This window comes from Tasmannia lanceolata, unplaced genomic scaffold (genome assembly GCF_043159265.1).
Source record: "Tasmannia lanceolata isolate RefF3 unplaced genomic scaffold, GAP_Taslan_0.1 ptg000008l, whole genome shotgun sequence".
Taxonomy (NCBI): Eukaryota; Viridiplantae; Streptophyta; class Magnoliopsida; order Canellales; family Winteraceae; genus Tasmannia; species Tasmannia lanceolata.
The window spans coordinates 32,482,527-32,510,079 of record NW_027518685.1 but is presented as its reverse complement, the minus strand read 5'-3'; the positions used below and the strand labels follow the sequence as shown (position 1 = coordinate 32,510,079).

General features: G+C 37.5%; 3 protein-coding genes across 3 annotated transcripts in view; all 3 read right to left on the bottom strand.

Annotated features, from left to right (window-relative positions):
• The window catches only part of LOC143882885 (uncharacterized), a 62,736-nt gene extending 53,000 nt beyond the window's left edge, over positions 1-9,736 (bottom strand). Inside the window, exons 1-5 of the mRNA XM_077386273.1 lie at positions 9,341-9,736; positions 4,447-4,705; positions 999-1,104; positions 741-882; positions 319-580 (exon numbers count right to left, since the gene is read on the bottom strand). Coding sequence (XP_077242388.1) covers positions 319-580; positions 741-882; positions 999-1,104; positions 4,447-4,705; positions 9,341-9,641 — 1,070 coding nt within the window. The 5' untranslated portion in view covers positions 9,642-9,736. The remainder of the gene's footprint in view (positions 1-318; positions 581-740; positions 883-998; positions 1,105-4,446; positions 4,706-9,340) is intronic.
• Positions 9,737-9,973: 237 nt separating this feature from the next.
• Positions 9,974-10,889, bottom strand: LOC143882884 (uncharacterized). Its single transcript, XM_077386272.1, has 2 exons — positions 10,846-10,889; positions 9,974-10,739 (listed from the first exon to the last, which is right to left on the bottom strand). Exons 1-2 carry the CDS (start codon positions 10,887-10,889, stop codon positions 9,974-9,976), a joined length of 810 nt encoding a protein of 269 aa, XP_077242387.1.
• Positions 10,890-12,943: 2,054 nt separating this feature from the next.
• LOC143885222 (acireductone dioxygenase 2-like) lies at positions 12,944-20,263 on the bottom strand. The gene is made up of 7 exons (XM_077389290.1): positions 20,108-20,263; positions 14,725-14,836; positions 14,540-14,634; positions 14,281-14,395; positions 14,052-14,176; positions 13,565-13,635; positions 12,944-13,189 (listed from the first exon to the last, which is right to left on the bottom strand). The coding sequence occupies exons 1-7, from the start codon at positions 20,108-20,110 to the stop codon at positions 13,126-13,128; spliced, it is 585 nt and encodes a 194-aa protein (XP_077245405.1). The 5' UTR covers positions 20,111-20,263; the 3' UTR covers positions 12,944-13,125.
• Between the last annotated feature and the right edge of the window lie 7,290 nt (positions 20,264-27,553).

The window sequence follows — 27,553 nt, the reverse complement described above, 5'->3', positions numbered from 1 at the left end:
TATTTTTAATAGATCCAAATGTACATGAAAATCTTAAGTAAATGGACAATAAGGAGAGAAAAAAAAATACTAGTGAGGAGAACAAAAAATCAAAACCCGCTTATTTTTCCTTAAATCCATTATGATAATCATGAAACCAGTAACGATCTGAACAAGTGTGAAAAAACAATAAATAATAGTAACATTCACAAAACAATGATGGAATCTTTCAAAACTAAAAACAATCATGGAATAGATCAAGCAAGAAATAATTGTCAAAGTAGTAAGTAGCAAAGAAAGGGGTATAGAATTGTATTTTCTAGAGTATGAATAAAATACCTTTTGAAAGACACATCTCCAATGGTTCGAGATACAGCTAGCTGACCATTGACCCGCGGCACACCAGCCCACTCCACATAACCTCCAGCAGCTTCCACTCGGGTTCTTTCATCGTCTCTGTCCGGGTGATGATCTTTGGTCAGCTCCTTTACAACAAAATAAGTTGATCCATTAGAGTCTGGCATCTTAAAGTTCTTGTATTCTTTCAAAGCAGATACATCGCCATTACGTCTTCTCCTTCTATATGATTTTAACAAGGTGCCTGCAATGTATATGTCAGACTCCTTGCAAGCGTAAGCATATGGTATAAAAAATTTGTGTCACATCAGCATAACAATATTCTAACCTTCTTAACCTAGGAAAGGGATGATGTAATGCATTAAAACTAGTAGAAGGATTGGTTTTTAGGAGAAAATCAAAACCTTTGAGTTCTTGAGGGGAAAGAAGAGTTTCTGAGCACAAAAGAGATTTCGAGTCTCCAACATTGGCAACTAAAATTTGACCATCTGCAATAAGAACAACATTTGCTGTAGATCCTGATTGAAGGTTATTTTTGTACGCTTCCTGCACTCATTTCAATAAGATAAGACAGAGAAAATAACAGTAACAGGAAAAATAAAATGTGGGTGCTATAAAATAACAAACTAGGAAGCTACAAAAAACACGAAAAACTATAATACCTTAGAAAATGTTGCATCAATATCGTGGATTGTCCTCAACAATGATTCTTTCAAGACTTCCTGGTGAAATGGCTCATCAAATATCCTGGGCAGTATCCACTTGGATCTGTGATTGCAGTAGTAGTACCAATGATACTCAGATATGGGAGTCATTTCTTACAAAATAAGCAAACATTTTTAGAGATAACTAAATTGTAACAGTCTTGCTATTATATAGGGGTTCTTATATGATGGATGTGCATAGTTTTCCAATGAAAAATACAAAAGGGTAGAAGTACAAGTGGGCTCACTTATTCAATAATCCAAATCATTTATCTGTTAGGCCATGCTATGGATGGATCGTGCATCAAAATACACTCCCAAACCCTCCAATTTAAGGGCATTAAATGTACAGTGAGAAAACCAAGAAGCAATGGTCTGTATTCAGGCCCACAAATTGGAAGGTTAGAATCGCACAATGAGAGTTGATTTTGATGCATGACCTATCCATAGCATGGCATAAAAGAAAAGCGATTTGGATTACTGAATAAGCAGGCCCCACTTGTACTTTCTACCCACTCATATTTTCCTTGGATAATCATATAAGAATCCAATGTAAAAACTCAATAATTCATGTACATTCAATTCTATTTGTAGAATGGGGAAAAAAAAGACAAGGAGACTCACTCTTAATAAAATAATGGGGTTATTCAGCTATTTAACAAAAGACAGGAATAGTAGGTCCATTGTCAATTTTGCAAGCCGGACAGGAATAAGTTTAAGAAAAGTAAAGCATGGACAGAGATGCCAGGCTTTTTCAAAGAACTACTAAAATACACCTAAACAATTAAGAGATCTAGTGCAAGTTGTCGGGTAAAAAAACTGGAAAGGGAAATTTAATCGTGATAGAAAAAAGGATTTTCCATTAATTTTACAAAGAAATGGGAAACTACGGCCAAATTTTAATCCTTCAAACCTAAAAGATCAACTTATAAATAAATGAATAAATAATCAGATTAAGATATTCATATCATTGGTTCAAATAACCAAACCAAGCGGCATATACACACACAAGATTTCACACAATTTGCACTTGCCACAATGGCGAACAACCTCTAGAGAAGAATCTCCATCGACTATTCTCTTAGAAAAGAGGAATTACTAGAGGCCAAGATTTAACTTGTCGAAAATATTTTTAAGGGCAATGTCGATGAAAATGATTTCATGGAGATTGAATAATCCGTCTCACTTCTTTTCATCCCATAAGCAATCACTTCCACACTTAATTGATTGTCGCAGACCATAGATTGATTTCTTCAATCTACATACCTTATCTTACGCCCCCTAAGAAACAAACCTAGATGGTTGCTCTACAAATACTTCTTGCAGAACTCCATGAATAAATGCATTTTTAACATTTAAATAAGACGACAATGGAGATTAGCAGCAAGAGAAAGATAAATATTTACAATGGAGATTAGAAACAAGAGAAAGATAAATATTTAATCTGAATTGGGAAATTCAGATAAAATTCATCAAAAGCCTTAATACACAAAAAGCCAACACTTCTCCCTTCCCAGCCCAAAACTTGACTGTGAGCGTCTTCACTAATGTCAAAGTGATATTAATATCACTTTTTTCAAATAGCTTGGCATCATGATGATTTCATCATATTGGGCCATTCTTTTTTCTTTTTTCCTCTAGTTTTCTGGATTCCCTTCTTTGACATGTTGGCTATTAATGAAGGATTGTCAGTGGATCATTTAGGAATTTAGTTCCCTCACTTCGGGAGAAAATAAAAAAGAAGGATGGGCCCATCCTAACTATTGAGCTTAGTTATAAAATCCTAACTCCTCAACTCCACCCAATTTATGGGGTTAGAAATAGAGACGAAGGAAAAGAGAAGGAAGACAGGAAGGAAAATGGAATTCGTAGGGTTTTATATCCAGCGCCAAGACCCCCATAAAATACTTGTATATTAATCACTTCCAAGGAATTATATTAATTGCCACCTATGATGATGGGTCCATCCTAACAACTCAGCTTGGTTATAAAATCTATTTCATTTCATCGAGAATAGATGAAAAATCTAGTACCATTACCAATTCCGGGACAAAATAGAAGGCCGAAATGTTCGCCATATTACGTTATGATCTAGTTTGTTTTGTCTCATTTCGTCCTGTTTTGTCCACAACGGACGAAGAGGGAGAAACACCCTATTTAGACTGAAATAACTTATTTATTATAAAAAAAATTGTAATTTTAACCCAATAGATATTTTTTACTTTTTTAAGACATTTTGTTATCATTTTATAGTTGTTTTTGTTTTTGAATGGTTTTTATAGTTGTTTGAACTTTGAAGGGCATTTTATGTCTGTTTACCCTTCCAATCAAATGGGGGCTATAAAAATACATCAAATATCAACAAAAAAATAAGTCAAGCTCAATTTTTATATGTAATATTTACACTTAGCATTTTGTACGATAAATGGTTCTTAGTTTCATTTATGTTTTGCAGTACATTTGATGTTTTTAGTATGTCATTGTTTAATTTAGTTGATAAAATGATTTCTTATATTTTCTAAAAATACCTTCATATTGAATTTTTTCAATTTTCAATTATTTAAAAGATTATTTAGACATAGCGCCTCTCTAAAAAGGAATTCCAAAACAGACAAAATACCGGTACGTCCTGTCCCACTGACCAAAACAGAATTCCAAAGGAAACGGATCTTATGATCAAGCAACTCACTAATATCTTTAAAACATGCATGTAAAATCTATATAAAAGCTACTTAAAGTCCCTATCTCTAAATAGGTTCTTTGCTAGAACATGTTGGTCCATTGTAAATAAGTCAGGAGGCACTGGTAATGGCATCGGATGGATGCCATGTGATCTAGAGACGAAATTTTGAGGATTGAAATTTCCATGGATGGAGAAGATATGTTAGTTTGACTCAAAACTCTTCCTAGATCTCAAGATATTGCAATATCTCAAGATATTGTAATCAAAATCTAAACAATATAAAATAGTATGATTAGTAATAATACCAACAATATTTAGCGGGATTGACTCTCTAGCTCAATGTCAAGGCTTTGTTCTTCAACCTTGAGGTCGGAGGTTCAATCCCAGTTTAACTACCAAAAAACAACAACAGCAACAACAATATTTAGCATCAAAACCAAAAACCATACAATGAATCTGCGGCAAGACCCTTGCATGAATATTTCTAGTGATGCTCCAAAATATGGACATTTAAATTTTCAAGAGATAAATTTGAGGCTCACAGTCTGTCTCTAGTGAGTTTGGATTTCAATCCACACCCAAAACAAACACCCTACTCCATGATTTAATTACTAGCAATGTGATGAGGAGACATATAAACACAGTATTTATAAAGAGATAAGAACCGAACTTCAGGTATCCCAGAAAGACAATATATGTGCATAAAAGAAGAAAATGACTCACTTCTCAAGATCCAAATTATGCTGTTCTCGTTCCTTATCCTGATCAGCTACTTCCAAAATCACATCATGTTCACCCTTATATGGCAATTTTTCAGTCGGATTCTTCAATCCAATAGAATACATCCCATCAAGAAGGAAAAATGTGTGCACAAAAAAATACTCCAACAGAAGCTTTGAGGCCATCTCACTAGCTTCAGCACCATTATGACCATCGAAAACTGCCACTATCCCAACACTACTCTCCTTAACCCCCGTCCTACCTGCTCCAAGATCACAATTAAATAAAACTGAGAATCCATATACTATTAATTACCCACTCTATAAGAATTCATGTATGTACACCTCAAGCAAATTGAAGCAGGCATGGGATTTCACTTTTTAAAGAATTACAGTGATCAGTATATCATTAAATAAGCTATTCAAGTGACAAAGCAGCAAATTCAATAATGTAAAGCACAAAATCACAGATCTTGAGAACAACACACAAAAAAAAATCAAACCCAAAATCTATCTACATATACGTACGTACATACACACATACATACATATGAGAATAGAGTTCCTACACCCTAGTGTAGATAACTTATCTACACCCTAGCTTAAAATACAATGGGGGCCATATTGTTTGGGTGATCCAAAGCATTCATTTGATGGGCCCTCATATAGATAGGGTGTGCCCAGAAAATCAGCCCCATAGGATCATCCCAACCCTACGATTTGTGGAGACAAAAAATAGACAGATTTGTGAAGGTTTATACACGTCCATTTTTACCTCCACAAATCGTAGGGTTGGGATAATCTTATTGAGCTGATTTTTTGGGCACACTCTATCTATGTGAGGGCCCATTAAATGAATGCTTTGGATCACCCAAACAATTTGGCCCCCACTGTATTTTAAGCCCAGGGTGTAGATAAATTATCTACACTAGGGTTTATGAACTCTTTTCTACACACACACACACACACACACACACACACACACACATATATATATATATATATATATAGAGAGAGAGAGAGAGAGAATTGTTCCTGAGCTTGAGCTCATATAAGCTTATATGAGCTAGAGTGTCCAAACACATGGGTCCCACACATTTTTTGTGGTGATCCAAACCATTCATTTGCAAGGCCCCATCATAGATAGGGTGTGGACCAAAAACCATTGGATCATCCTAAACCCTCCAAAAGTGGAGGGCAAAATGGGCAGATTTGTCGACAAATAGTGTCTGGCCATTTCCCCCTCCACTTTGGGATGGGTTAGGATGATCCTATGGACCTGATTTTTGGTACACACCCTATCTATGTAAAGTATTTCCAAATGAATGCTTTGGATCACCCAAAAAAATGTGGGACCCATGTTTTTGTGGCATTCTAGCTCATATAAGCTATATGAGGTCAAGCTCACAAACAGTTTTCCCATATATATATTATGAATACCATTAAGCGTCGTCTGAAAGAATTCCTCTGGGTATATTATTTAACAAAATCCTAACCCTGGTAGATGGTATAAAATTATGCAGAAAATAGGAAAAAAAAGTACCATGAAATAGGATCCTAAAGTCTAGAGCACAGATGCCCTCTTTAGTGAACTCGTAAAACACATTCCAAGAATGCCCCTTCATAAGAATTTAATCTCAAGATTAAGAAATATGGTGATTTTTTATCAAAGTGGAGATTATTGGAATGGTGATATAAAATTACCACACTTTCTTAATCTTAGGATTAACTTCTTTATGAAGGGGCATTCATGGAATGTGTTACGAGTTCACTAAAGAGGGCTTTTATCTTTAGTTGGGGCTTTATTCTCAAGGATTAGTACTTTTTTTTTTAATAGCGATAAGTTAATATAAGTTAGTACTCTTTCTCTACAAGAAAGAGTGTTTCTCTCTCCAAGGGTATTCTTCTACTGTGGCATTTGCTTAAATCCAAGGTTACTGGCTATTTTTATATTGTTTTCGGGGTTGTCAAGATGATAGCCCAAGGTTTCAACCTTGACTAATCCCTTAAGTCATGTTTTGATGACAACAAACACAACATGATATTTTATGTTATTTATTATACTAATGTTTAATACTAATGTTTAATTGTTGTTTAAGAATGTTCTTCAAAGATCAATTCACTACATTGAAGCATGGATTGAGTCTTGAGGATTGAATGCATGAAGCTAAAGAATGAAGAAAGAATGAAGATCCATAAAGTCAGAGTGAAGATTGAATGAAGATCCATGGAGAATTGAAGACGTGAAGAATGAAGTCTCACGGGTCAAGTTCAAGTTTAGAATGTAAAAACAATCCCTAAGTTTTCTTGTGAATAATGGCACTAGGATGGCTTTAGAGAAAGCTATTTAAACTTAAAATGAACCTAATATGCATTCCACACAAGTCTGGATAGCCAAAGTGGAGTTTACATTTTGTGTTCTGAACGGTCGACCATGGGGTGCAACGGTCGACCAAATAGAAAGTTGTGCAAATTTGAAGGGAATGCTGAAATAGTGTGAACGATCAACCGTCGCTCGTCGCCTGAGCACGGTCAACCGTACAACAGGATCGGTCGAACGTCTAGGGAACTTACCCAACGGTACACGGTCGACTGAGATTTGCCCATGGATCGTCCGATCCGACCGTTAGAGGTGTTATAACGGCTATTTCTCTTCCAAACCTCTATAAAATGACCCTTGAAGTCCCTAAACATGAAGAGAAGACACTTGGGCTTAATTGTGACCAATAAACTAAGGGGCCGTTTGGATACGCGGATTTTAGAAACCAGGTTTTTAGTTTGAAAACAGTGTAAAAGACAGTTAGAGACAAGAGAAGAGGCGGACCAGCCATTGTTTTTTACTTATTTTTTACTTCTCTCCCTTCTTTCCATTAGTAAGAGAGTAAAAGATCCTCCCATTTTCCTGGTTTTAGAAATCTCAGGTTGCAGGAGAGATTTTAAAAACTTGATTTTCTTGCTTAAAATCCAAGAAACGCTGTCAGGATAGCACACAGCAACCTGATCATGAACCCTCTTTTACATTGATTTCAAACCAAAAACCTAGTTTCTAAAATCCGCGTATCCAAATGGCCCCTAAGTGTTTATCGCACTTGTTTCATAATTTGCATGTTTTCTAAGGATTAGATAGGTTTCTTTGTACATTCTTCTAGAGAGAAAATTTTTGAGCTTGAATTTGTACGTCAACCTTGTGAAAAGATTCTCTTTGTTTGTCTTTCGTTGTATTGGGTGAGAAGGCATCAGATCAACCCTCGGAGTCGAAGCTTGGGGATAAAGCTTCGGGAATGGTGGGAAGGCACCGGACCAACCTTAGGCTTGTAATAGTTTGATCTCCACTAGTAAGGGGATCTATCTAGTGGAGCCACAAGGAGGGGATATCCTTGGAAGTGTGGACGTAGGTCGGGATTGGGCCGAGCCTCTATAAAATCCTAGTGCAATCTATTTCTCTTTCTCATTATTTATGTTGTGCATTGAATTTTATCACATAGTTTTTTTATTTATTGTTCCTGCATTTAATTGTAAACTTGTTTTTTATTAAACAAAGTAATTTTAACTAGACCCAATTCACCCCGTCTTGAGTTGCCTTACCTGGGCCAACAGAAGACATTGTGAGGAGTTGGGTTTTTGCTTGTGTTGCAAGAAGAGGTAGTTGGTGGGTTTTTCATCATTGTTAGAGAATTAAGGGTTTTCACCCTCGTTTGAAATTTTCCATTCCTTGAAAGAATTCTCTAGGCATATAATTTAACAAAAGCCTAACCCTAATAGACGGTGTAGATTTATCCTAACCGTAATCCTCATATTTTTGTTAAATTATATTATGAATTCCATTAAGCGTCGTCTGAAAGAATTACTTTGAATTTCTCTAGGCATATAATCTAACAAAAGCCTTAACCCTAACAAACAGCATAGATTTATCCTAACCCTAATCCTCATATTTTTGTTAAACTATATTATGAATTCCATTAAGCGTCGTATCCTCTCAAAGAATAATTGTAACATTGTTTTTAATTTAACAAAGTATTTTTAACTAGACCCAATTCACCCCCAATCTTGGGTTGCCTCGCCTGGGCCAACAAAAGACAATGTGAGAAGTTGGGCTTTTGCTTGTGTTGCAAGAAGAGGTAGTTGGTGGGTTTTTCAACATTGTTAGAGAGGTAAGGGTTTTCACCCTTGTTTGTAATTTTCCATCCTTGTTGATTAATTTTTACTTGCCGAATTGCCTGTGGATGTAGGCCAAGTGCCAAACCACATAAATCTCTCGTCTCTTGTTTTCTTGTTGTTTTTCTTTATTTCACTACACACTTGTATTGTTGCACAAACTTGTTTAGGCAAATTCCATGGATCACCGACGGATATTTGTCGTTGTTTGCTTTGAGTAGTTTTTGGTAACCGGATTTCTAGAGGGTTCTTGCCCCAAGAAATCCTAACCCAAATAGACAGTGTAGATTTCTCCTAAACCAAATCCTCATACATTTATTAAATTCTATTATGAATTCTATTGAGCGTCGTCTGAAAGAATTCTCCACACATATAATCTAACAAAAGCATAACCCTAACAAACAGTATAGATTTATCCTAACCCTAATCCTCATAATTTTGTTAAACCATATTACGAATTCCGTTACGCATCGTCTGAAAGAATTACTTCGAATTTCTCTAGAGATATAATCTAACAAAACCCTAACCCTAACAAACAGTATAGATTAATCCTAACGCTAATCCTCATATTTTTGTTAACCCATATTATGAATTCCATTAAGCATCGTATCGTCTAAAACAGTTACTTTGAATTCCTCTACACATATAATAATTTAACAGAACCGTAACCCTAACCCCAACCCTAATAGAATGTATAGATAGATTCATTCAGATAATTAAAAAGGAGAAAACAAACAAAGTACCAGGAAAAGGGATTCTAAAATCAAGAGCACAAACGATACGATCTTCCTGATATCTTCTTCTTCCCTGAAGCATTGCCCATTGACAATTAACTTTCTGAAAAATAGAATCTTTGGTAGAAAGAGCCAAACGAGGGTTTAATAAATCTTTGTTAGAAAGAGTCCAACGAGGGCATTCTTGAGATTGGAAAACCCCTGGTGCTCCTCCTTCCTGGTATACCTTAAGACATGTCAATGATTCTTCATAAGATGAAGAAATCAAACCTAATAGTAAAAACCCTAACAAGAACATTTTCTCTGCCATTTATGAAAAAAAAGGGTTAAATGACAGAGAATAGGGTTTGAAATCAAAAATCAATATGATGAAATTAGGTTACACGTTATTTATGAGGAAAGAGGGTGTTCGTCTCCGTTAAAAACACGTTTTTGTAACGACTTTTTCTCCTTTGTGACAGTTTTACCCTCTTGTTTACTAAAACCTTTGTTTCGCTGTAGGGGTATTTCTGTAATACCAACTAGCATGTGGATATTCAAACCAGTCAATCCGCTATGGATGGGTGGGCCATGCTTCGCAAATCTCTTCGGTCAATCCTAACCCTCGGATTTATAGAGAATTTTTTAGGCCAAGTTTGTATACTACAATCTTGTATACAAACTTCCATATGAGTCATCTAAGACAAGGGCCATCAAATCAGGGAGCAGGTTTGAGGGAGGAAGATCTTCTCCTTTGATGCAACAATTAGTTTTGGATAAAAGATCTGCTGCTGAGTTGGCTTCCCGCCAAATATGAGTAATCTTCCAACTCTGAAATTCACCAAGAAAAGCTTTGAGGTTGAAGAGAATTGGAATTTGCGGTTGAAGAGAATTGGAATTTGCTTTCCATAGGCATTTGATTTTCCCATTGATATCATTGACGGCGAAGAGGGAGTCAGATTCAATCCAAAGGTGATTGAGGCCTAACTTCCTTGCTGAGGCGGTACCAACAAGAATCGCTTGCATTTCCAGCTCCTGGATGGATTTTGGAGGCATATTAATGGAGAAAGCTGTAATGATGTTGTTGTTGGAGTTTCTGATTAGCCCTCTAATGGCTGCTTCAGTTTGACAGAGAGATGCATCAGAATTCAGTTTGAATCTACCCTCATCCGGGGGAATCCAGTTCCAGGTTTTTATCAATTCAGGTTTGCTGAATTTGGGGCGTTTCAGCTTAGCAGCCAGGAAATCGTCTTTGGGGTCAAGGTTTCCATCCAATTTGAGCAAAAGAATTTTAGATCGTATAATATGGATGATATCCCAAAGGGTGCTCTGCTTGTGGCGATTGCATTTGTCGAAGATCCTTCTGTTCCTTTCGATCCAGATGTAGTAGATAGCAGCACAAAAGGCAAGGCGGAGAGCAACCAAATATCTGCCTCTAGAATTTATTTAGCTCAATTAACAAGAAAAAGCATAAAAGAAGTGTCCATGTAGCACAATTTTTAATGATCGAGACCGTTGATATGATGGATCATCACAAGTGGACCCAGTGGGTCCAAGTGAGCTTACATCCCATCTGCATGATCCCGTTTGTCAAATCAACTTGGGTGGGGCTTAGATTTCCTACCACGTAGAGATAGAGATGTATGAAGTGACAAACTGGCAATAGCTATATATATATATATATATATATATATATATATATATATATATGAGGAAAATGATTATGAGCTTGAAGCTCATATAGCTTATATGAGCTTGAGGGCCCAAACACATGTGAGACCATATTGTTAGGATGATCCAAAGCATTCATTTGAAAAGCCCTTACATAGATAGGGTGTGTACAAAAAATCAGCTCCATAGGATCATCCTAACTCATCCAAAAGTGGAGGGCAAAATGGACAGACATCATTTGCCACAAATCTGCCCATTTTTGCTCTTCGCTTTTGGAAGGGTTAGGATGATCCAATGGAGCTGATTTTTGGTACACACCCTATCTATGATGGGGCCTTGCAAATGAATGGTTTGGATGACCACAAAAAATGTGGGACCCATGTGTTTGGGCCCTCAAGCGCATATAAGCTATATGAGCTTCAAGCTCACAATCATTTTCCTCTCTCTCTCTCTCTCTCTCTCTCTCTCTCTCTCTCTATATATATATATATATATATATATATATATATATATATATATATGGGTAAGTGGATAAAAGATTGTTATTAAGTTAGTGTGATGTGTTGGGGTGCAACTCGGGTCTGTCTCAAATAGATTTTGGCTCAGATTGGGTTGGCATTTCCTCGGGTTGGGGTGGGAAAAGCCAACTCAGATTTAATTATGGATAGACTACGAATGAGGCCTTGGACAACCCGCCCCAATCAGACAACCCAACCCGATTTGGGAAAAAAACAGGTTGGACGGGCCGCATTAGGGTTGAGAGAGTTAGAGGTGCTTTGGGTTAGTGGTGACCATCCTCAGCCCAAGGCTCGGGCTGGGTCAGGTTAGGGTTGAGGGAGTGCAATCTCGGGTTGGGATACGGTGGGCCTCAACCTAATCCAAGATTGATGCCCACTGTAAACCAGCCCGAGATAGCATTCCCTCAACCCTAACCCAAGCCTTGGGCCAAGGATGATCAACCCTAACCCAACCCACCTCTAAATCTCTCAACCGTAACCCAAACCATCTGACTTGTTTTTTTTCCAAATTGGTCGGGTTGGTCGAGATCAGATTTCACCAAGGCCAAACAGAAAAATACAAGAACAAACATAACCCTAAGAAAATCATGATAAAATTAGAGGATGGAGGTTTGTTTCAGGTCCGGTTGCCAAGGCCACAATCATAACCCAACCCGAAATTAAATCGGGTTGCCTTTTCCCCGACCCTAACCCAACTCAATGAAATGCCAACCCTTGAACCTGTCGGGCTACTGGTGGGCCCAACCCAAGCTGCACTCCTAATACAAGTAGTTTATTGTTGGTGTTTTCAAGTGAGTCTTGTGCTGTTATAGTAGTTTGTCTTGAGCTGTTATAGCAGTTATTGTAAACCGCATGGCAGAGAAAAATTTAATTTTTAACACATTTTAGAAGAAGAGAAATTATATGATGCCCGACCGTCAAAATGTAATGGGCGGAAGGAGACAAAAACTGCTGCCTTGGTTTTTGAACCAAGGAAAAGTAAAAAAACGGTGCTTTCCCTTGGATTAAAAATCAAGAGAATGATATTTTGTCTCTCTCTGCCCTTTATTTTGACGGTCAGGCATCATATAATTTCTCTTAGAAGAATAAGGTAACAAAGTTTAAGACAACTTGAAAAATTAAAAAAAAAATAAAAAATCCAAGTTTTAATGTGGTAGAAGCTCCTTCAATAGATGCATCAAATGATACTCAACTCAACTAAGCCTTTGTCCCAAACTAGATGTGGTCCGCTAAAGAATCCTTTAGAAATTTTTAATGAAGAAAATGAAAGGATCTACCCGGCTCAAATTGACTACGTCTAATTCTGACACTAGTGGGGTTCATCTACATAAATCATTTTCTTCCATTCTATCCAATCCAAGTTCTCTGTTATGTTCCTAGCCCTCAAGTATATCTAAAATGTGTATTTTGCTGTATCAAATCCCTAAATTCAAAACAAAGTATATGACAAACAACATAGGTAACTATAGGGTTTTAACGAGTTTCAGTCATTTATTACAAATCCTTACAACCCTGTGAATTCCGTCCTCAGCCAGATACAACTGAGCTAAAAAGATAATTATTACTAATGGGCAACAGTTTTTTAGTATCGAACTGAGACAGCCAATACCCATTTCCCTAACACCATTAAAGAGCTTCTACAGCTTGGTTGGCAACTTCCTTCTTCACAAAAGCATCAATGTATTCCTTCCTGCAATGCACACACATTTTGGGAATAAGTTCACCACATAACAGCAGGCAAAACTTGTAAGAAAGAATTTAAAAACATGGGCTTTTTTTTTTGAATGGTGAAGAGATATTTATTAAAAGCCGGGGAAGCCCCAAGACAAACATGGTCAAATAGCCCAAAAAACACCGGGGAGATACAGGGATGGGCATAGCAAAAGACGGAGCCAAGATTTATAAATAAGGGGGAGCAGGCTTATACATATGGGGGGTAAGCTTCAAATTTTAAAGGGGGCTGGGCCCAATTGAGTTGGGCCTATTAAGGAGTTTGGCCCAACTCAACAGGGGCAGCTGCCCCCCTTATGCTACATGTAGCTCTGCCTCTGACTAGCAATGTTACCTTGCGGGAAGATCATCGTGAGGCCGATTATAGGGAGTCCACACTGGTTCTCCCACAAACAAACGCATTGCCTGCAAAAATAAAAATATGCCCATTGGTTACATGGAATCCACTCTGACCTCAGAAGCTTAAACATTCATATCCTCTCCCCACATGTCCACCGGCCAACGCCTGTATGCATGTTTGGCTTAATGGAAAACTGTAAACTGCATGCACTTGGGCCCTGTTTGGTTTGCAGGAATTTTCTGGGAAAGTTTGGAAAGGAAATTTTTTTCTAAAATTTCCTATCATTTTCTTTTCCTAAGAAAAAATTTCCATAAGAAATGTTTTTCTTGCAATCCAAACAGGGCCTTGAGTTGTAGTTAGGATGAACCAATGAAAGGGTAATACCTTTATGTAGTTGTCAGCTAGGAGTGTAAAAAGATCATAAATCCCAGTAGGTAATATAATGTAGTTAAAAAGAACTAGTCTCCTCCAAGTGCAATACCTTGATGTAGTTGTCAGTGTCGAGTGTAAAACGGTGATAAATCCCAGCAGGTAAAACAATCATTCCTCCTTTTTTCATCGCTACACGGATCCAGTGGTCATTTTCATCCCTCATATCAAAATACCCTACACCAGTGAAGAAAAAGAATTGTAAAGGTAATACACATAAATCGAGGGGCTCCCTTCAATGTGGTTCAAAACCCATAAGCATAACAGTTAGATAGTCCTACCACTTCCCTCTACACAATATCGGATCTCTTCATCAGTGTGAAGATGCTCTTCGAAAAAGTTTTTTATCTTGGCCTCATAATTTGGCAGCTTTTCTGGGCATACCTCACAAATGTCCTGCAAAAGTGTGCCATTCCATCCCATTAGAACTAAAAGTCGGATCCTTAGCATGACCCCTCTCTCTCTCTCTCTCTCTCTCTCTCTCTCTCTCTCTCAACTGAAAAAAAATGAATGAATAAATAGATGGGCCAAATCACAAACCATATAGGAATAACCCCTTTTTTCACGGATTTTTTTCAACTCCTCATCAGTTTCATACTTGTCTGCATCTAAACACCAGCTGAGCACTCCTAGCTCTGCATGATATGATTGTTGTTTGGAAATAAGTTCATAACTTCATACATTGCTTGGTGACAAAAAAAACATATAGTAGTAAAGAAGTGGACCTGTGAGTTTATCCAAAGAAACAAATTCCTTGGGATCACGATGATGGGGAAGTCTCTGGTCTTCATCACTGTCATCCATATACCAGGCTTGGATGACATTCTCCCTAGGATCCTGAAGTAAAACAGATATTCAAAAAAAAAATACCACAGATTCCAGTAAGCTGGCAATTGTTTCCGTATAATAAATAATATAGACGCAATCACAAAAAAATGCAGTCGTAATAAAAACGCAAGGAAGGAGTCAACGTTGTGTGACCATCAGCAAGGGGGCAAGAAATGACCCTCGTCTAAAGATCTGAAAATTTGAGGGCACTATAGAGAATGTACATATAAGTTATAGCTTGTGACAGGCGCATGCCTTCGTGGTGTCTGACTAAATGAGTGGGCCATTGCCATCTGTCTAATTGGAGCAACATACCGTGTCTTGTTTTAGCTGTCCGTAAATAGGAATTCTTGTTGCTGCCTTATGTAAAGATGATTTAATTGTTTAGCATTCCATTAGATTAATTCATTTCCCCATAACCCAATATTGTTCGCAGCAGATGATTTAGCCAAGTGATAGGTAAGAAATGATGCTAGAGATTGATAAACCAACATAGTGGTCACCATATGAAAGGCAGCAGCAATAACTATGAACCAAGGAAGCCCCCTAACCAAACAAACAGTTGTTGCCATCAAAGACAAAAATGACAAAGGCAGATCATGTCAAGTCAGACATCACCAGGTATACGCCCGTCATGAGAACAACACTAATTGCTTGGAGTTCAACAATCTGTAACATCAAATGCCTTAGGCCCTGTTCGTTTGAGATTATGATAGCCGATGGTGAGCCCCCAAACCGATTATTGGAGTCGAAATTAATGTAATTTGAGTCCAATAATCAGTTTGGGAGCTCACCATCGGTTGTCATAATCTCAAACGAGCATGGCCTTAATGTGTGAAACAGTAAATGAGAAACTGTAGGGTTAGGATTGCGTAACGGGTTTTGGTTGTTTAAATGCGCATTCCTTTCCATTTTTGGAATGTTAATGAAAGTTAACAAGGAAAACACCCTTACCTAGTCTTTTTCTAAAGTTAGAACCTAAACAAATTAGAAAAAAACTTTTCTCGAATGTTCTAACATTGAGGCAGAGCTTGCACAATGTTGAGTAGTGTGTTAGGGTAGTTTAGTCATTACTTGCATGGTTTTAAATTTTGGCCAAAATGTTAATATTTCGGTTTCGGCCGCGACCGAAACGAAATTTACATGAAGTCGTTTCTTTACAAGATTTCGGATTTTTAGCATTTTTTACAAAATTTCCACCAAAAATTTAAAAAAGTCCACCGAAATGTTATAATTCCCACCGAAATTTATGAAATATTCACAAAATAGCCAAAATTTCCACTGAAATCGCCGAAATTTTAGACGTTTCGGTCGAAATAAAAAAAAAAACGATTATGATTTCATATTTTTACATGATTTCGGCAGAAATTTCGGCCCGAAACGTTTCGGTTTCGGTAGTGACTGAAACCAACACCGAAACCGAAATTTAAAACCTTGATTACTTGTAAATTAGGGATATTGTAGTCATTGTACATTGGATGCTCTATTTGGGCCTATACATACATCATTTACATGAGGAGCTCCCTAGTGGAGACTTCCCATCTTCTCCACTCCTCTTCTTCTTACTCTCTCTAACCCTAACTCCATTTCTAACACTGTATCAGAGCCAAAGGGTTGATCCTCAAAATGGAATGAAGAAGAGTCTATCTCCCCCCACGGCATTCACGCCTTCATGGCATTTTTTTCTCTCTGTCTCATATCTCTCTCTCTCTCTCTCTCTCTCTCTCTCTCTCTCTCTCTCTCTCGTTGTGTATGTGGGTGCGCTACGGCAAAACCCGTTCTTTATTCCCGCAGATCTTGTTTCCTTCTATGGCAAAACCCTCTCAGTTTCTGTCCCACTCTCCTTGGATTCTCTCTTTGGAGCCACCTCTCTCATCCAAACCCTCTTTTGTCTCATATTTTCTCTCGGTATTTCTCCTCATCAGATCCCTAAAATCTCTCCCTCCTTTCTGTCTTTCTGTGAAACCATCCTACTATGTTTCATCTCTGTGTTTCTCTCTGTGTATGCGTATGCGTATATGGGTGTGTTTCATCTTCAGCTTGTGATTAACATTTCATTGGTTAATCGCATGTTGCACACTGGATCTGAGTTAATCGCACGTTGCGATTAACGCTGGATCTAGATTACCTATCCTACGATTATCTCTGTTGTTCTTTCTATTCACGTGATTATGGGCTTTCTGTCTTAACTTTCTTGTCGATTTCCTTTGCCCTAATATCCCAAAAGCGAAAACAAATCTCTCTCTTTGTCTGTCTTCTTCTAAATTGTTTGCCTCATGTGGACTTTTTGTTGTTCCTCAAGGTGCACACCAAGTGTTCGCTCAAATGTCTAAGAGAGGTATGGTACCTTGTTTCTCTTCGTTCCTTTGTCTTTCACTTCAAGGTGCACTCCAAGTATTTGATGAAATGTTTCAAAGGGTTTGGTACCTTGATGGTCGTCTTTTCGTTGCAAGTTGAAGGTATTCGACCTTCAACTTGAGGGGGATTGTTGGAGTGTTGTTATGTAGTAGTTCTTTGTGGCTTTTCTTTAGGGAGAGTGTTGTCTTTTTTTCTTAGTATTGTCTTCTTGAGGGAGTATTGTCCACTTTGTTGTCTTCTCTTTAGGGGGAGTGTTGTCTTAGTGTTATCTTCTTTAGGGAGTGTTGTCATGTTTTCATGTCTAGTTTTCATGTCTCTTCGTATTGTCCGGCATTATGACTTATCCCTTCGTGTTGTCTTGATATTGTCCTCCTTGTCTTATCATCTCCTGCCTCATGTAGTCTCGCCTTAGGAATGTTATTGTGTTCCTTATGTTCTTCGCCATGTTTGTTGTTTCCTTTCCATATTCTTAGCATAGTTTTATGCATTAGTTTATGGCTTTACGCCTTATCTTTTCCTAGTGATAGTTTCCTCATCGCTAGTCGGCTCTCTTACAGGCGACAATTCCGGTTTTTCCGTTGACCTCTCTTTTCCAGGCAATGGTTTCCCTATCGTAGGTTAGCTCTCTTATAGGCGACGGTTTCGGTTTCCCCGTCAACCTTCTTTTTTCGGGCGATAATGTCCCCATCGATGGTCGGCTCTCTTAAGGCGACGATGTTCATGTCGTCAACCTTGTCTCCAGACGATGGTTTCCTCAACGTTGGTTGGTTATCTTCTCCTGTTCTTCTTATTTCCAAGCGATAGTTTTCCCGTCGACCTTATATATGGTTTCCCCATCGCTTGTTCTTCTTCTATTTGTGTTGTGCTTCTTCGCCATTATTCATAGTGCGTGCCTTCAGCGTGCTCATTTTGCTTGATGGATCGCTACTATTTCCTTGCCGAGGTGTTTCTGTTCGATCCTTCATGGTTGCAGCTTTAGCTCTCATTCAAGGGGGGAGCCCTGTTCTGTTCGCTCTCGCTGTAGTGCTGCTTCAGGGGGGGCTATCCTTTTGGTGGCCCCTGATCTCGACAACCGTACTCTCATGGTGGTCGTTATCTTTTATTAAGATTCCATTATGTATTATCACACCAGCTTGAGGATGAGTGTTATACCAAGCTGGATGTGTGTATGAGATTATGTACTTTTTGTTATTTTTAGTTGTTGTAGTTTTCTTTGTACCAAGCTGGAGTTCCATAGCATATACACTCCAACTTGAGGGGGAGTGTTGAGTAGTGTGTTAGGGTAATTTAGTCATTACTTGTAGATTAGGGGTATTGTAGTCATTGTACATTGAATGCCCTATTTGGGCCTATATATACCGATATACATCATTTACATGAGGAGCTCCCTAGTGGAGACTTCTCATCTCCTCTACTCCTCTTCTTCTTCCTCTCTCTAACCCTAACTCCATTTCTAACATAACAAAAGAGTTGTTCCACAGTCTAAAGTCTATACACTCCTTTCGCAAGAGCATATAATTCATTACTTAATGTAAAATATGGTTCAAGAGATCTCTATGCCAGTAAGGAGACTGCTTGCCTTTAAAGTTTAAACAAAAGAAAAATCTCATTAATGATACATGCTAATGTAAATGGACTTGGGAACCAATTCAATTCCCACAAAATGGCATTCGAGGTAATTTCTTACACAGAGTTGGCCAGACAAAAGATTCACAAAATATGTTTACACATGTCAAGAGAAATCAATCTTGATTTTAGTCACAAAATGGAATACTTAGATTGAGTTACCAAGTTATTAGAGAGAACCAAGAAGGCAAGAACAACAGACATGGAGCCAAAAATACATTAACTGTGTAACTTCATCTAAACCTAACCTTTACAAGCAACCAAGACTAAGCGAAAAATCCTCTAGCATAAATTCATCATTTAAAATCAATGTCTAAACCGTTATATAAGCACCCAAATACCTAACTTCTTCTAGAAGTAACATAAACTTCTTAGTCCAATCTCTTACTAACTCTCAATGATACCCTAAATTCACTTTCCTAAACCTATTGGGGCCCACCAAAGAAAACTTAAAATCACTCTCATTTTTAATTAAAGAACACCAAAATTTCCTAAAATTACAATATCAACTACCAAGTTTTATCCTGAACAAATACTTAAAGACCCCTACAACTCAATATCGAAAGATAAACACTTTTTTTTTTTTTTTTTTTTTTCAATTTATACCCAACTTTGAACCCACCTGAACTAATCTTAAAATTAATTAAGATTTACCACAATTGTCATAAATGAGGATAATCGGAGGCATCGAGACCCTAGTGTCTTCAATCCATATTTGAAGGATCAAGGGTTTTGTGCTGCATCAGCAAACTACTAAACATTGAAAGTGGCAAGAGACAAAAACTTGATACTAACCAACCCTCATACCTGGTGACGCTAGAATTCTTAAAAATAAGAGCAAAATAATATTTGACTCTCACATATGATAGCCTTAAAAGAGAACTGTCCCAACTCACCCCTAGTTGTGATCGAAACAGAATTGACAAATCATTTTTTTTTAATGATAAAACAGAATTGAAAAATCACTTCTTAGAACATCATAGAAATAACCATAACCCCCAATCAATTTTTTTTTTTTTTGGATGGCATCATAGAAATAACCATAACACCTAAAATTACCATCAGAAATGTTTTTCTTGGAAATCCAAACAGGGCCTTACTCTTCTTTCACCTTTCTCCATCTTTGTAAATAAAAGGCTCAAAAAAAGCTTAGGAAACACATATCTAATGATATCCAACATCCATAGAAAGACTAAAAATCCAATGATCTCCAATATCTATAGGCAAAGACAAAACCCTAAAACCTAAAATAAAGAAAGCAATTGAAATGAAAGATTTAGAGATCGATTCGATTACCATTTTTGCTGAAGAGGGGTTTTTGGGTTTCAGACCGAGATAAGAGCTGCGTAGAATGCAAGTTGGTTTTGTTGAAAGGCTATTTATAGCGGTCTGATATTTGACGGGAAAGAATCCACGAGGATTTTTACTTAAAAAGTGAAACTAGGCATTCGTTCATTAAATTCAACCCCTTTAGGATGAATTAGGGTGGAGCAGGCGATGCCTTAGAATGGGTTGGGACCACCATTGTTACACCTCCTGTTTTGATCTGGTGGGACCACCATCCACCCAAACCCGTGCATAGGGTGGAGCCCAATGTTTTTATGGGCTGGGACCTACCATTTTACACCAGGTTTTGATGGGTGGGGCCACTATTTTACCCCTAACGATTGATGAGGTGAGGTCCACCATCTCTACCTAACATATACATTAGGGTGGGGCCCACCATCTCATACCTCGTGTTTTGATGGTGGGGGCCTATCATTTTACACCCATGCATAGCATGGGGCTGAGAATACTGATGAGTAATAGGAATTTCTAAAGAAGTAAAATAATGGCGGTAAAGAAAAATATTAATTAAATCCAAACTACATACAAGAAAAAATGCCCGAGTGGCTCGGGCTCAGGCTTAGGATTAGGAGAAGAGCATAGAAAATCAAGAAGCTTGAGAGAGAGAGAGGCTCAAATGACCTGAGACTTTGTTAGAGAAAGTAAACTGGTTTTGTTGACCAAATACTCTTCACATATACCCTTTATAAATATTCTTTCATTTACAATATGAAAGGTATATTCCCGGGGTACAACTTGGGTCAAGCTTTTGCAAAAAAATGAATTGGAATAATCCCAAACTTGACCCAATTTTATGGTAAAAGCTCAACCTGAATTCCCAAAAATTGACCCAAGTTGCACCTATAGTATTTTCATACATTAGCAGCCTCCAACCGAATTTAGGGTGAATTCCTAAAAATTGACCCGAGTTGCGCCCGTAGTATTTTCATACATTGGCAGCCTCCAACAGAATTTAGGGTGCTTCGAAGAATTCAATGTCTATGTCTAGGTTCGAATTAATACAATTTCAGACATTAAGACATGAATCTAAATCGTGCCCAATGGATCCAACCGTTCTGCCCAAGTCTTGTCCAATTAAGTATGTTCTGTTTGACAAGTGTTTATATGGTGTCCGACTGTCAAGTACAGTCAAAACAGTACCACTCTTGATATTTGATCCAACAGCAGTGCACTTCTTAAGATGTGTTGGATCAAATATCAAAGGTGGTAATGACGTACCACCTTGATGGGACTTCACGGTCGGCCACCATATAATTTCTATAATTTCTCCTGTTTGACAACATGGGTTCATTTGACACTCCTGTGTGGAAGGAATAAAATGATTAGAGAGCTTCTATGTGAGTTTCTGCACCATCTTTGATCAAAATATTTGTAAAATACATTGACATGCGTGTCCTGTATGTGACTACATTCACGATAATGTCTCCTTATAGGATAATGTGTATCTACATTCAGAGTATAGTATGTTTTCCTTTTGGGGCAGGGTACCTTAAAAAGAGAGACGCTAAGTCGCTAACCTAAAAGGTGACACACAAATACCATGAAAGGACAGACACACTACCCTAATATAGGCGATATAGTGTCTCATTTATACATAGATCCAATTTTAGATAGGGGCTATATGTTTGGTTTAATTAAAGGGCAATGATATTTTCACTCCCCCTCCAGTATGCGTTCGCTCCCCTGATTAACTTGATTTGAGGCCAAAAAGCGTTAATCAGGGGAGCGAACGCGTATTGCAGGGGGAGTGAAAATATCATTGGCCTAAATAAATTATAAGTTGATGAGAAATATATGTTAAGCGTTGGCTAATGCAAGAGTTATTAAACTACTACATTGGAAGAGGAAAATAAGAAATTGGGTTTGTAGCTAGCCCAAGGAAAATTTGGGTGTTGATATTAAGGAATTTGGTAGGCAATTTTGCGGAAAGCTATTTTGTGTCACACTCTTTCACGAGAGAACAGTAGAACACAACCCACCTCTATGAATTAAATGAATAAGACAAAATTTGCTAAAAATTGAGCATGTGTTGATGTTCCCTCCTGCAAAATTGAGCAACCCGCTAAATGGCTCTTGGCCAATAACCTTAAATCCCTAATAGTAGATTCCTTTAAGCCAAATTCTTGAAGTTGCTCAGTAGTCTAAAATTAAGTACCAAGAATTGGGAAGCCATAAAACACAGTAATTGAACTAAATTAACAAAGGAATCTGCAAACTAATTTCAGATATTCATCTCATATGGCAAGCAAAAACCATTAAAATTTGAAAATTTCCTAGATGATCATCTTAAGTCCATGTTCTCACATCATCACATCACAGAGAAAAAAGGCTGAAAATAATCAAAACCAGCAAAACAAAGATGTGGGTATAGTCATAAGGCCCGTCCAATGGTCACCGGAGACGAAACGCAGATTGCCGGAGTGACGGAATTCTGACGACAAGATCTGAAGAAATCCCATCTTGTAAACGCAACGATCGAAAACACCGCGGACTTCAACTTCCCAAAGGACTTCTTTAATTTCACAGACGCAGACTCTTGAGGAGGCTTAAAGGATAGATTGTAATTACGAAGAAATATTTGCCTTTTCTTTGCACGCTCCAATCTATACCCACGGTAGGAAGATGATGCTTTGTTTCTACTTAAAGAAGAACTATTGAATCCCTTCTTCCCTCTGTAGCTCTTTGAATTCACATTCCTTTTATCTCTTGGGTCTAACACTTGGTAGTAATCGAACCTTCGGCTGAATGATGAAGTGCTAGTTTTTACAAGAGAGTTCATTGTGATTTTGGTAGACCCAGATATTGGGTTTTGAATTTGTAGAGGAAGATGTGGTTTTAAATTGTTGATTTTTTTGTGTTCATTCAAACAAGGAGCGTACCGTGAAAGACAATCTTTGCTCTTGCTTTGACCCACTTCACACTTGTTTGTCATGGCGGGCGGCATTCTTTGTATTATGCGGTAGAAAAGTCTTTAGAAAGGAAGATGGTCAAGGTACTGGTGGAAAATGACGAAAATACTCTTAATTCTGATATGCAAATCTCGAAATGGCCTTTCATCGTATAATTTCTCCATAGGATGATCCAAACCGTCCACTTGTTGGGTCACAACCTAAATAGGTTGGGCCTCAAAAATCATTTCCATAGGATGATCCAAACCGTCCATTTGCTGGAGTCCTAATAAGATAAAATTAGTGTTTTTGGTTGCACAAACACTGAGCATCCATTGGAATTTCAAATGACTACAGCTGCCGATTCCTCGTTCTGTTGCCAATATTACATTGAAATCATGTCTCAGACGTAATTATTGTTTATTTTTGCCCATATGGCAATCATGCCCCCCTTCTCACACCCCGAATTTTCCACTACTCTACGAGAGGATTGCGACGCAACCAATGGATGTACCTCTGAGTGAATAGTGGAATAGACTTAGGACCTGTTCGTTTGAAATTATGATAACTGATGGTGAGCTCCAAACCAATTGTTGGACTCAAAACTAATGTAGCTTGAATCCAATAATCCGTTTGGGGGTTCACCGTCGTGTTGTCATAATCTCAAACTAACAGGCTACAATAGCGTTTGGTTGCGAGATAGACTCACAATAGTGTTTGGTTGCAAGATAGGCTCGGAGAGTACTAAAAAAAGTAGGGATGTCATTGTTAATATAGAGAGTGGAGAGAAAGGGAAGAGAGAAGGAGAAAAAAAAGCACCATTCCCAACACTATTCAACCAAAATTCTGCCTTTTTGTCGAACTAGTAAAAATGCACGTGCAACGCACGTGTGAGCCATTTAGATTGTCCTTTAGTATTTAAAGGGCTTGTTAGAGCTTTTTGGGAACTGGAATAACCTTTGACAGCCATTTAAATAGTAAATACTAAAAGACAAGAAGCTTTCGCGGAATATCAAAAGATTGCAGCAGTGATTTCATTTCTGTATAATATATCAAGTTTGAGGAATGGTACGTCAATTGGTTGTGAGTCGCTTCAAAACAGTCTGAATTTTACTGGACAATGTATTTTTTTTAAAACAATATATTCACTGCTTTAGGTGTTCAGCGAAAAAAGAGTTGATTAAGGCAACCCACTGAATTTTATTGGACAATGTGTTTTTCAAAAAATAATATATTTCCAATTTCTTATTTCCACTGCAAAGAAATCTGATTTTTTTCACTATCAGATGTTGAATTAGAAATGTGAGAAATCCAAATTACAATGCAAAAAGGGCTGCACTTAAAACGCCTTTGGGAGAAGCTTCCGCTTGACGCTAGCATTCCTCTTTGATCTTAACAAAACAAACATAAGGCAGTGCTATTAAAGCCCACATCTAAAATATGTGCATTCAAAAAATAAGAGAGTAAAATGTAAGCTAAGTTTATGTGATGAAATATTTTAAGAACAAAAATAGGTCCTCATGTAGAAGAAATAGACATAGTAATTAGTCAAAAAAAAAAACAAGTTTATGCAACGACGATGTTATTGAATATTTTATTATTTCTCACATCTCTTTTGGCTCAGAACGGTTACGTTATTGAATATTTTATTATTTCTCACGTCTTTTTTGGCTGAGAACACCGTTGAAATATCAAGTACGCCGTCGAATTTTTTGAGTTCAAACATGTGTTCCAAATGTATCAAATACGCCGCCGGAATATCGAGTACGCCGTCGGAATATCAAGTACATTGTCTCATGGATATGATCGGTTCGTACAAGCATATCAGCACACATGCATAATGTTCATCGGCTGGTCAATCTTAGAGAATTTTAGCCTTGTTTGGATTACAAGAAAGACATTGTCGACGGAATTTTTGTTTTTTTTAGAACTTTTTTCTTCTCACAATTTTTAGGAAAATGATATGATTATAGTTGATCTAGAGGAAATCATCATACATTGAAACTCTTTCTAATTAAAAATTAGGATCGGTTCGAGTTATCTTTTCTGCGCATACAAAGAAGTCATAACTTTTATAAATATTTTTCATTTCCAGAAAATTTCCAATATTCCAAAAGCCCCAACAATGAGCTTTCATGAAAATTAACATGTGGATTCGGTGTATAACCTGAAATCATCGTTGTCCAAGTGTTTACATTCCAATGAGGGATTCATAAAACACTGATAGGCATCCGATGAGGGATTTCATAAAACGCTAACTCACTTTACCTTGAAATGGGTTTGGGAACGAGATGAAGGGTTGCAATATGGTTTTTTAGGTTTTGCTTGGTGACAACTGGCAAGGCATAATGAAGAAATTGATGAGAGACTTTAGAGATCTATTTAAATAAAAGATCATGTTCGGAGAAACTGAAGAAAAGAACATCTAGAACCAAAATTTGTGATAGGAAAAAGCCAAAAAGAACCGAAAAATCGAAATCCTCTTTTAGAAGAGAAAAACGCACAATCAAAATCCTCCTACAAAAAAAGAATTAATAATCCCGGTTTGAAGAAATCCCCTAAAATTTGGTCATCCTAAAAACCAAAACAAAACTCAGGATCCCTAATTAAAATCCATCAATTTAAAGGGAAAAAATGGAAAAAAAAAGAAGCAAGAAAACTCATCTTTAGTTCGTTTGCTGGAGGGAGAATAGCCCGGTTCGGAATCCATATATAGTTCTTACCAGTCTCCTTCATTAATGAATGAAAAATAAAAATAAAATATATTTATGTTCAAAGACAAAACGATACCCAGAGCAGGACATAAAGGAGAAGTAAAAACAAAAGCATGTGACGAGACTTTGAGAGGAGAGGCGGTGAGAAGGAGGCGGTTGAGAGCAGTGGAGTTTTTAGGAAGGGAATCCAGTGAATGCCAAATGGGCAGATAATAGGGTTTCGTTTGGAGTCTTTGGACGGACATGTAAGGGTCATTGGCATTGGAATTGACAAAAATAGCCATCAGAAATTGGATACACAGAGAACTTTTCCTAAAATACAATGGGGTATAGAAAGAATTTAAGAAAAAGTTGGGAACGAAAGCGATAACTTTTGGATGTTCTCCATGGGCAAAGTAAGTGACCGGGATGATAAATATACCCCTGCAAAATTGAGCAGGGCGGAGACAAATGTACGGAATGGCCCATACCATAGGATGATCCAAACAGTGCATTAGATGGGCCACTGCCTACATAGGTTGTGCTCCAAAAATAATTTTCATAGGTTGATCCAAACCTCCGATCTATAGAGGGTTATAGGTTGATCCAAACCGTCCATGTCACAAAACCATGGTTTTAAATTTCAGTTTGAAATTTCAGTAAATTTGATCCGAAATTTCGATTAAATGCCATTATTCATTAAAAAAATGTTACAAATTTCGGCTAAAATTTCAGAATTCGGAATTTCGGTTCAGTCTGAAATTTCAAAAATTCGGTCAGGAATTTCGAACCAAATTACCAAATTTCGGTTTTCGGTGGGGTCCGAAACGGTTACCGAAACCAAAATTTTAAACCATGGATGGAACACAACATCAATCGGTTGTGCCCGTAAAATCATTTCCGTAGGTTGATCGTAGCCCTCCAATAGATATAGGCTGATCCTACCCCTTCAATCGATAGAGGTTTCCATAATTGTTGTTCCTCTTCAGGTGCGCGAATCCGTTAATATTTTGCAAGTGTCCTTCATGAGTAATAAAAAGTAGTTCTTTCGTCATTGTCATATGACTTTACCTCTTCTTGGTAGTTTTTTGCCGTAATTGTCATAGATAGGTACCATGTGTCGGTACTTTTCGTATCTAGATTACGATTTTACCCTCAAATAATTTCTCATAGAGATAGATGTTAGATATCGAAAATTCGGTCCGAAATTTCGAACAAAATTACCAAATTTCGGAACAAAATTTCAAAAATTCGGTCCGGAATTTTGAACCAAATTACCAAATTTCGGACCAAAATTTCAGTTTTCGGTGGGGTCCGAAACCAAAATTTTAAACTAGGATGGAACACAACATCAATCGGTTGTGCCCGTAAAATCATTTCCATAGGTTGATCGTAGCCCTCCAATAGATATAGGCTGATCCTAGCACTCCAATCGATAGAGGTTTCCATAATTGTTGTTCCTCTTCAGGTGTGCGAATCCGTCAATATTTTGCAAGTGTCCTTCATGAGTAATAAAAAGTAGTTCTTTCGTCATTGTCATATGACTTTACCTCTTCTTGGTAGTTTTTTGCTGTAATTGTCATAGACAGGTACCATGTGTCGGTACTTTTCGTATGTAGATTACGATTTTACCCTCAAATAATTTCTCATAGAGATAGATGTTAGATATCGGCCGAAATTTTGGAATTTCGGTTCTGTCCAAAATTTCGGTCCGGAATTGCGAACCAAATTACCAAATTTCGGACCGAAATTTCAGTTTTAGGTGGGGTCCGAAACGGCTACCGAAACCAAAATTTTAAACTATGGATGGAACA